The sequence below is a fragment of the Rhineura floridana genome, chromosome 5 (genome assembly GCF_030035675.1).
Source record: "Rhineura floridana isolate rRhiFlo1 chromosome 5, rRhiFlo1.hap2, whole genome shotgun sequence".
NCBI classification, from domain to species: domain Eukaryota; kingdom Metazoa; phylum Chordata; class Lepidosauria; order Squamata; family Rhineuridae; genus Rhineura; species Rhineura floridana.
This window is the reverse complement of record NC_084484.1, coordinates 188,365,675-188,375,240: the sequence shown is the minus strand read 5'-3', so window position 1 is coordinate 188,375,240 and position 9,566 is coordinate 188,365,675. Positions and strand designations below refer to the sequence as shown.

The 9,566-nt window shown below is 52.9% G+C and overlaps 2 protein-coding genes across 2 annotated transcripts in view; one reads left to right on the top strand and one right to left on the bottom strand.

Moving 5' to 3' along the window:
• LOC133385713 (F-box/WD repeat-containing protein 7-like) lies at positions 1-9,004 on the top strand. The gene is made up of 13 exons (XM_061629299.1): positions 1-182; positions 369-539; positions 712-990; positions 2,379-2,461; positions 2,643-2,781; positions 3,177-3,311; positions 5,519-5,642; positions 5,726-5,862; positions 6,721-6,834; positions 6,924-7,105; positions 7,230-7,455; positions 7,543-7,753; positions 8,556-9,004. The coding sequence occupies exons 1-13, from the start codon at positions 54-56 to the stop codon at positions 8,822-8,824; spliced, it is 2,199 nt and encodes a 732-aa protein (XP_061485283.1). The 5' UTR covers positions 1-53; the 3' UTR covers positions 8,825-9,004.
• DNHD1 (dynein heavy chain domain 1) overlaps positions 8,985-9,566 on the bottom strand; it is a 116,354-nt gene continuing 115,772 nt past the window's right edge. Inside the window, exon 43 of the mRNA XM_061629760.1 lies at positions 8,985-9,476. Within this exon, the coding sequence (XP_061485744.1) occupies positions 9,132-9,476 (345 nt within the window). The 3' untranslated portion in view covers positions 8,985-9,131. The remainder of the gene's footprint in view (positions 9,477-9,566) is intronic.

Sequence of the window (9,566 nt, the reverse complement as noted above, 5' to 3'; positions counted from 1 at the left end):
AGGGTGGGCGCGCAGGCGCAGTCCGACCGGCCGACTGGCTCCGGGCGGCAGCGATGTCGGGATCGGCGGGCGGGCCGGGCGGCGGCAAGCTCGACATCAACCGGGCCGGTGTAGCAGAGCTCGAGCGGGCCCTGGTCGGGATCGGGCGCCGCCGGGCGAGGGGCATCGTGCGCAAGAGAGAGGTGAGGGACCCAGGCGTCCGGGGGTGATCCCTCCCCCAGGCGCGCGGTTTCGTCGGCTTCCTTGCGTTTCTCGCCCGCCGAGGGGGTTCTGCCCGCAGAAGCGGCTCTGCTGGGCGGAAGGGCGGCTCCGTGTCCGTCCCGGGCGGGGGTCCTGCTGTGACTCTGCTGCCCTCTCCTCCCCCCCAGGAGCTGAAGGGTTTCGCCTCCCCAGAGGACCTGCTGCGCGTCAAGGGCGTCACTGCCCGGATCCTGGAGCTCAACAGCCAGCGGGTGATCTGCTCCCGCCGGCCGGACCCTGCCAGTGCTGCCGCCGCCGCCGCCGCCGCCGCCGCCCCCCGGAATGGCACCGCCACGGAGGTGGGCTTCACAGCAGCCTGGGCGAGTCCCCCATTGCGCCGCCTGCTTTCTTGTGCCTTTTGGGGTGGGTGGGCCGCTGCGCCGGCCCTGCAGAGCGGGCTTGGAAGTGAGGGAGGGTCTTTGATGAGGTGCTTCGTCCGCCCGTCCTTCCCTGACTTGCTTCCTCTTCCAGGCTCAGGAGGAGGAGGAGGAGGGCGAGGGCGCACTGTGTTCGAGCCAAGCCCCCGTTCAGGGCTGTTGGGAGCCAGACGGTTTGGCAGATCTGGACCCGGAGCCCAGTAGTTCCTACCCCCTGGGGGGGGCGGAATCTGAGGATGAGGAGAGCGGAGGAAGCAGCGATGGGGAGGAAAGCGGGGGAGATGTCTACTTCTACTACACGGTGGACGAACGCTGGATCGATTACCTGGAGCGGACGGAGGGTGGGGGCCTCATCCGGCACACCCGGCCCAAGGTGAAAGGGTCGTACTCTGGAGTTGGGGGGGTAGTTCAACAGTTTATCTGGCTCCTCAGGAAAGAAAAAGACATCTCTGTTGTCACGATTTTAATCAGCAGAGGGTGAAGAGCTAGTTCTGAACTCCCACTATAAAGCTGGTTGTACTACTTAGAGCTGTCTTTGCTCATACAAAGTTTCCCAACCAGGGGTGTAGTCATCCAGAGTCTCAGGGAGTCTTAGATCCTTTACCTTTTTGGGTGCAGGGTCCCTATGTCTGGAGCATCCTGTGAATCAGCATGAAAGGGGGATGTCTTAGCGACTGAGAAGAATCTTCTAACACACTTCCTTGACCTTTCCTGATGATTGGAGCCAGTCAGTTAGAATGAAAGGAGATGAGTCAGCTACTGAGAAGACACTTTTAAGTAGATAATGCTCTTCCCTTTCATGCTTATCAGTTCCTAGGGACATTTGTTATTGTGGGAGAAAGCATTAACAAGGATCTCATTCTCAACCCCACAGCAGGAAAGGGGGAGGGATGTGGCTGTGACTAACATGAACGGATCCTGCACTTTTGCATTTGCTACTATACCACTGTCCCCAACAGGTGCTTGCGGTACAGAGGTTGAGGAGTGAGCCCTTGAGGTTTGCAGGCTTTCCTGTTCTAGCGCAGAAAAATGGCTGTATAAAGCAGTCTCCAGTGATCCTAAGGAAGGTGGCCTTCTAGCCGGTTGGCCACCAATCTTTACTTTGGGTTTAACTTTCTATGCAACACCAATGGAGGCTGGCTCTGGATGGTGGTGGCCAATGCTTTCAGTTAAGCCTTGCAAATGATTGTGACAGCAGTGTGTGAGTTGTGTTTGTTTTACTATTGGAGCAAGCAAGGTACTGTGCAACACAAAACAAATTTGCTGGAGTTTTTTTAATGTAATACCTTATTCCTAGCGTCTTTTCTGATCCACCCGGAGCAATTTTGAAGCCTGGGCGTTTCTGTTTCTGGAGAGTTTTAGTTTGCAATCGTGAGAATATTGGGTAGGTTTGTAGCCCTCAAAGCCACCAGAAAGAAAGACAAGCAGGCAATAGCTGTTGGAAGCGGGTGTGTGTGTGGAGGGACTGCTGTGTGATAAATCTTTATTCTCTGTTTTCTTACGATGTTGTCTGTCCCAAAATAGGGTTTCCGGGTCAGAACATTCCTTGGAACAATGTTTTGCTGTTGACTCTTTAGATAGGGTGGGGAGGGGCAGTGACTAAGTTAGTGGCTGCTCTCCAGTGGTGGTAGGGGTGCCCTACTTGGACTGTTGTGTTTGGGTTATGGTGTTTGCATGCATGGCTTTACTTTATTTCCTGCTGAGCTGGAGAGCTTTCTGAATTCGCATGACTCCACTCCACCCCATCTCTTCACATTGCAGATGAAACGCAAGTCAGAGAATGGCCCAGATGGCAGAGCCCAGTCCCCTGGTAAAAAACTATGCAGGGGTTCTGAGAGGGGCAGGTAAGGAGGTTGTCTGTGGGGTGGGGTGGGGTGTGGGAAGCTTCTCCAAGGAACCAGTTGTGAAGTATGGTCAGTCTCCAGCTAGGTTCCTGACTTAAGCAGATTCTTGTTGGAGAAAAACTTGTGACAACTCGGGTTATTCCTCTACCAAGGAGACCTAATACACTTATTTCCTGTCTAGAATGCTGGGCCCCTGTGTTGCTAGTCCCACTGCCACATTTGGGGATTTGCGGAACGCAAAGGCAGGTCAGGCACGCTGCCGGCATGTCCCCCCGTTGACCCCACCCCCTGAACTGCAGGATTGGCTACGGACTTTCCAGGTGAGCAGCATGCAGAGGCTGCCCAGGAGACCCACAAGGGCTCCTCGGTGTGTGACTGATATGCTCCTGAATTTGAGGCGAGGCAGGGCAGGGCTTTCTGGGTGGTGGCTCCTATTTCCTACAGAAGGCCTGCTTGGCTGGCTTGCTGTTGGCCTTCTGACATCTGTCAAAAGGTTTTTTTGTGTGAGTTGTAAGTTTGGCAGATTTTATACTATGTTATGCTTCTTATTTCCTGTTTGGTTTAGGATCTTGATTTTAAAATGGGGCATGGGTTGGTATGTTGGTGGTGGTTCAGCTTTTAAAATATTATGAAAGTTTTATTTTGATCGTTTTATGGGCTGTGTTGTGGACTTGGGTTTCCACTCATGTACTCTCTTACTCCTTTCTCTCGCCAGCGCTGGAGCAGCCCAGAGAAGCTGCTGGCTCTGGATGAGCTCATTGACCGTTGTGAGCCTCCCCAGATCAAGCACATGATGCAGGTGATTGAGCCCCAATTCCAGCGTGATTTCATATCACTCCTCCCCAAAGAGGTGAGTGTCGGGGGGCGGGGGGGTTGGCAGGAGGAAAAATGCAGGGTGGCTGAAATGGGGCAATTGTGAATTGTTGGCATCAGGTGTGGATGAAGGTATGAGCACGGATGATATTACTTAAAAGTCTTGAGTGAGAGGTTAAGAGGTCAGAACCTGAGCCCTGTAGGAAAGAGGAGAGGAACTTGAGAGTAAGTTTAAAACTAATAAAAACCATTAAAACTATTCATATAAGCTCAATTTTAAAGATATGTGTAAACACAAAAAAAGTAGGGAGCAGTAAAATTGGTCAGAGGAAAGACAATGGTTGAATCTAGAAGAACTGGATAATTTGGCTGAAGGGGTAAAGGTGGTGTCAGAAGGAAAAACTGATGCTGCCTACAGCTACTTACTTTAGAAAGATGCCGGGGAGGGTTATCAGAGGAGGAAGGGAGCTTGGTTAGTAATTGTATGAGTTCTTGGGAAAGGTGTAAGGGAAAGAATCGAAAGAGAGCCATTGGAAGACCTTGAGGACTGGCTAGAGGGTAATTTGAGAGTAATGGGTCTGTTTTTGCAAAAGAGCAGTTGTGGCTGCCTGTGGGTAGTGAGGGGGAGGAGAATATGATATTTTGGAGTGAGAGAGTCAAGGGGACAGGGAAGCACAGCAAGGAGAAGAAAGGTAAGATCACATCTGCAAAAGAGGGGCTTGAAAACCGAAGATGGGGAAAAGGAAGGAGAGAGTGGAGGGTTTTGCCAGCTGATGGTCTCTCCAGAGAAGTACTTGCTCTTACTACTGCGAGGCTGCTCAATATGCTAGAGTGGAGGGGGCATTTACATCAGAAAGAGAAGGTGAGAGAGCCTGCAGGAGAGTTCCTCTGCAGGAAAAGTAGGTTTCTGGCATCCAAAAAATTTCTAGCTGCTCAAGGAGAAGAGCATAAAAATTAAAATAGACTGCAAATCCTGTGTTCTCAGAAGTAATTGGCACCACTTAAAAATATTTAATAGACAGGATGTTTGTCATAAATCTCTGAGAAACAGCTAAAAGTGCATCTCCTTTCTGCTGTCCAGGCGGGGAGGGGATTATAAAATCTTTTGGCCTTTTCTGGTGGGAGCCTCAGGTCACCAAAATGTCTTATTCGTCATTATGGGCTTAATACGCCTGGAAAGATTTAGATGTTCTTTTTCTTATCTTTACGTTTGTGAGAAGGAAGCATGGCAGAGATCTTTCAGTGAGAGGAGATGACGATCAATGGATTTAGCAAGAGGCATTGCAACTTAGCTTGGTTGAATGGGTCTCCCTGATTTATTATGATGGAGGCCGTCTCTTTCCTCTCCAGGCCAAAGCAGAACTTCCCTTCTCAGGTGCAAGCTACTACTGTTAGAGCAAAAGCTGGGTTTTAGAGTTCTGTCATAACGTAAGCACAAGAGCTGCATTAGGTAGGGCAGCACAATGGACAGCATTGAAAGTAGCAGGTAGAACAGTCAGAAATGGAATGAGGGAAGCTGAGCGGGGGGGACAGTGGCACAGAGAGCAAAAAGCTGGATGCTTGCCAGGAGAAAGGAGGCAGCAGAATGGAGGGTTGGGCGTTCAGGTGCAGGCTCTGGCTGGTCAGAGAGGAGGATGGGGCTGCAGAACAGGGGAGTTGTTGAGCAGAACAGGCAGAAGACCTCATATGCTGAAGGGTGGGTGCACCCTGTGTGAGCTGGGCATAGGGCCCAACACCCACTGCCGGCCCACGACCCGCGAGTGACTGTGTGCATTGAAAGGCTGTGGGAGGGTGTGGAGGAGTGGCCTCCCAGAACTACCTTGGGGTATCTCAAAGAAAGTGAGGGGAGGGGGGTTGGAATTCCCTGGTTCTGATCTTTTTTTAAAATTTCTTTAACGTTGTTTTAATTGTATTTTAAGGTCTTTTTATGATGTTTTAAACTGTTTTTAACGTTTCTGTTTGCCGCCCTGGGCTCCTGCTGGGAGGAAGGGCAGGGTATAAATAAAATAATTAAATGAATAAAATTGTTTTGAGCCGCCTTCTCTGAGAAGTACCCAAGTGCTGTTTCAAATGTACAGTTGGTGAGGCTAAAGGCCACCCTGTTGGAGGCAGCCCACCTCCCCACTGAAGCCCCTCTGGTTGACCTGGGAAGCCACCCTGGGCACACGCTGCGTAGCCACACTCTCTCTTTCACAGGGGAAGGAGGGGGACGTTTCCATGTTGCACCTCTGGCTTTCTTTGCAGCTGGCTCTGTACGTGCTTACGTTCTTGGAGCCCCGGGATCTGCTCCGTGCGGCTCAGACATGCCGCTATTGGCGCATTTTGGCCGAGGACAACCTGCTGTGGCGGGAGAAGTGTCGTGATGTAGGTGAGGCCCAACTTCTGCCCCCTCTCCTTCCTTGGCCCCACTCCTCCGTCCTGCCCCATCATGGCAGTTCTTGCCTCCTGCAGGTATTGAAGAGCCACTGAGCCTGCGCAAGCGTCGGTTGCTCAGCCCAGGCTTCATGTACAGCCCCTGGAAACTGGCCTTTCTGCGGCAGCACCGTATTGACATGAACTGGCGCAGCGGCGATGCCCGGCCCCCCAAGGTATGGGAGTTGTCTTGCCACTGTGACCTTAGTTGACCCCCCCACCATCAGAATCATTTGATGCACAGTTTGCATACATTACTATTGCTTATGCTATTGTGATTGCAAGATGTTTCTCTGGGATCTGTAGTGCTGACCACATGATGGGGATATCAGGATAGTGGGTGGTCCACAGAGGCCAGGCTCCTATGCAGGAGATGCTCCCTTCCTCCGACCACGCCACCCCCAGCTCGGAAAGGTAGTAGTGAGCAAGGAAAGGGCCAGGAGATGCCTAGTTGGGTCCCAGTGATGCCACAGGAGCCACAGCTCCTTGAGAGCTTTTTAAAGAAATGTGTTTAAAGATGCTTTCTTTTAATGTATTTTAAAGTCTTTCATGATGCTTTAAAGTGTTTTTGGTGCTTTTGTTTGCCTGCCTGGGCTCCTGCTGGGAGAAAGGCGGGATATAAGGCAAATAACAAACAAACAAGCAGCTCAGTGATGGAACACATCCCTGTCAACATCTGCAGGGAGGGCTGCAGAAGACCCCTGCCTGGAAGCTGGGTGGGCCAGTAGTCTGACCTGGGATAAAGAAACTCCCCCTGTTCCAGGTTAGACACACACAGTGCAGTGAGAGGCAGGGTCAGGCTTTAGTCTTAGACCTCAGGTGAGCAGGATTCAGCAGGGGGAGGGGGAGGAGAGGAGCGAGACCTTTCTCTCTGAGAGTAAAATGAGTTGCTGAGGTAGATGCTAATTAACTGGGCCTTGATCTTGGTCTCAAGTTCTGAACTCCTGCCTGACAAAGCTCAGTGCATTGGTGCAGGGAAAGTAGAAGGGTTTGGGGAGTGATGGCAGCTCATCCACTAATTCTGTCTGGAGCAGGTCCTGAAAGGCCACGATGACCACGTCATCACATGTCTCCAGTTCTGTGGCAACCGCATTGTTAGCGGCTCAGATGACAACACGCTCAAGGTTTGGTCAGCTGTCACCGGTGAGGTGAGTTTCAGTTCCGTTTCCCCGCTGCAGCAGGTTATGCCTGCAGTTCTGCCTCCACTTGGTCTGAACATTGCTTCCTTCCACCGCAGTGCGTGCAGACCCTTGTAGGACACACAGGTGGCGTCTGGTCCTCCCAGATGAGGGACAACATTGTGATCAGTGGCTCCACGGACCGGACTTTGAAGGTGTGGAATGCTGACACTGGCGAGTGTGTACACACCCTTTATGGGCACACGTCCACTGTGCGCTGCATGCACCTCCATGGCACCAGGTATGTGTGTGGGGCAGGGAGGGGAGCTGGTGGAGAGACGGCAGCCTGCAAGGAGGGGCTCTCCCACCTGCCACCTGCGGTGTTGAGCCTGGGACTCAGGGCAGTTGTCTTCCTCCCTCGACAGGGTAGTGAGTGGCTCACGGGATGCCACCCTCCGCCTGTGGGACATTGAGACAGGGCAGTGTTTGCATGTGCTGATGGGCCACGTCGCTGCTGTGCGCTGCGTCCAGTATGATGGGCACAAGGTTGTGAGCGGTGCTTACGACTACACGGTGAAAGTCTGGGACCCCGAGACGGAAAGTTGCGTCCACACCTTGCAAGGCCATACCAACCGTGTCTACTCCCTGCAGGTGAACCCGCACCCTCCCTGCCTTGCCCGCCTCTTCCCCACATTAGTGCAGCTTGTCACTGACCTCCCCCCCCATTGTGTCACGCAGTTTGATGGAACCCACATTGTGAGTGGCTCCCTGGACACTTCCATCCGCGTGTGGGACGCTGAGAGTGGCAACTGCCTGCATACGCTGATGGGGCACCAGTCCCTGACAAGCGGCATGGAGCTGAGGGACAATATCCTTGTCTCTGGCAACGCTGATTCCACTGTCAAGATATGGGACATTAAGACCGGCCAATGCCTGCAAACGCTTCAAGGTACAGGTGGCAGAGCAGCCCCCACCCGGGTGGGCAGGTTGTGTGCTGCTGGAAAGGATGGGATTGAAACAGGAACCATCATATGATAATATCCTAATGGGTCAGCCCAGCAGTTTCCAAATCTTTTTCCCTGCAGACCACTTGAAAATTAGGAAGCATCTTGGTGGACCACTTAATTTTTCTGCCTGTATGATTTTTAATTGTATTTCATTTCTTTTATTTCTTAGATTGTATTTTATTGTATTCCAATTCAAATTGTAATACAATAAAAGCCTATCTGAGAAAAAAAGTGCAGCAGTAAAATACAATGAAAAATCCGTTGTGAATATTAAACGTGGTGCATATGCTAGCTCCCCTCTTCAACAAAAATGGACAGACACGCTGCAGACCACCGTTTGGAAACTCTTTGGGTCAGCCTGTTTGAAACACAGAACACTGTGCTGGGGGAAAGGGCGTGGGGTGTGTGGGAGAGGTCCCATCCCTCTGGCGTTATCTGCCTGAACACTGGAGAGCTCAGCACAGGCAGTGGTTGCAGGTAGGCACACAGGAACTGCCCTGCGTAGAGTCTACCTCAGTGTCGCTACAGTCATCCTCAGCAGTCCTCTGGGGTTTCAGACAAGGGTCCCTCACTCTCCTGCCGGGAGATGCCATTGGGCATTGAAGACCTTCTGCACACAGAGGAACTGTTCTATCACTGAGCTATGCAACATTCTCCAGTTGGGCTTGTGGGGCACTTCACAGTTGGACTGAGTGACTGACGGGTGTCCCTTTCTCTCCTTACCTGCTCCCACCCCCTCTGCAGGTCCGAGTAAGCACCAGAGTGCTGTCACCTGCCTCCAGTTCAGTTCTAAGTTTGTGGTGACCAGCTCAGATGATGGCACCGTCAAGTTGTGGGACCTGAAGACAGGAGAGTTTGTGCGCAACCTGGTGGCCCTGGAGAGTGGAGGCAGCGGTGGGGTGGTCTGGCGCATTCGCGCCTCCAACACAAAGCTTGTGTGTGCTGTGGGCAGCCGCAATGGAACTGAGGAGACAAAACTGCTTGTGTTGGATTTTGATGTGGACCTTAAATGAGGGGGGGGGGCTGGACTGTTTAAGGGAGCCTGCTGGACAGGCGTCCTGGGTGGGATGTGTGGTGCCTGGCCCAAGCACCTTATTTATAGCTGGGCATATGGGGCCCCGGGCAGCTGGCAGAACGGCATAGCGCCAAGGCCTGCTTTTTGTACACTAATAATATATCACTTTATTTCTGTACTTGTTTCTCGCTGTGTCTGCACTCCGCCTGTGGCATTTTCATAGCCGGAGAGGGCTCCATGGGAGGACTGGGCAGGTCTGGGCGGTGGCCTTGGTTTTCACCCGAGGCTCTTGCCCTCTGTCCCTCTCACCTCAAGAGGCTGACAATGTGCACCCGCTGCTGGACACACAGGTCAGGCGACATCCTAGAAGGCAGGGCCAAATGCATGATGACCCGGTGGCTGCTGAGGGGCACGAGGGCACCGGGTGCCCCCAGATACACGGGGCACTGGTATTTGGCCATGTCAGAAGTGCGCTTCCAGGGCAGGCGGCTGGCCTGGATCCAGATGGTGGGCAGCTGGCTGGCCTGGGCTGAGAGTGTCTCCTGCAGCTGGGAGCTCCGGCTGTTCCATTGGGCGTGGCGAACCTCCAGGCCACTCAGGTAGAGGCCTTTCTCTGGGCCGCTGGTGGGGGGCTGCACACTGGACAGCAGCTGCCAAAGGAAGCCAAGAGGAGGCCGTGAGGGGGTGGAGGAAGAGTCAAGGGGGCCACCTCGGATGCCCACGCCTGCTGCGCTATCCTC

What these genes read in the sequence shown, in the direction of transcription:
- LOC133385713 (XM_061629299.1), top strand. Translation starts at nt 54, where the DNA reads ATGTCGGGATCGGCGGGCGGGCCGGGCGGCGGCAAGCTCGACATCAAC. An exon ending in TCCGGCACACCCGGCCCAAG is followed by an intron (nt 991 to 2,378) that starts GTGAAAGGGTCG and finishes TTCACATTGCAG; the next exon opens with ATGAAACGCAAGTCAGAGAA. An exon ending in GCGATGCCCGGCCCCCCAAG is followed by an intron (nt 5,863 to 6,720) that starts GTATGGGAGTTG and finishes TGTCTGGAGCAG; the next exon opens with GTCCTGAAAGGCCACGATGA.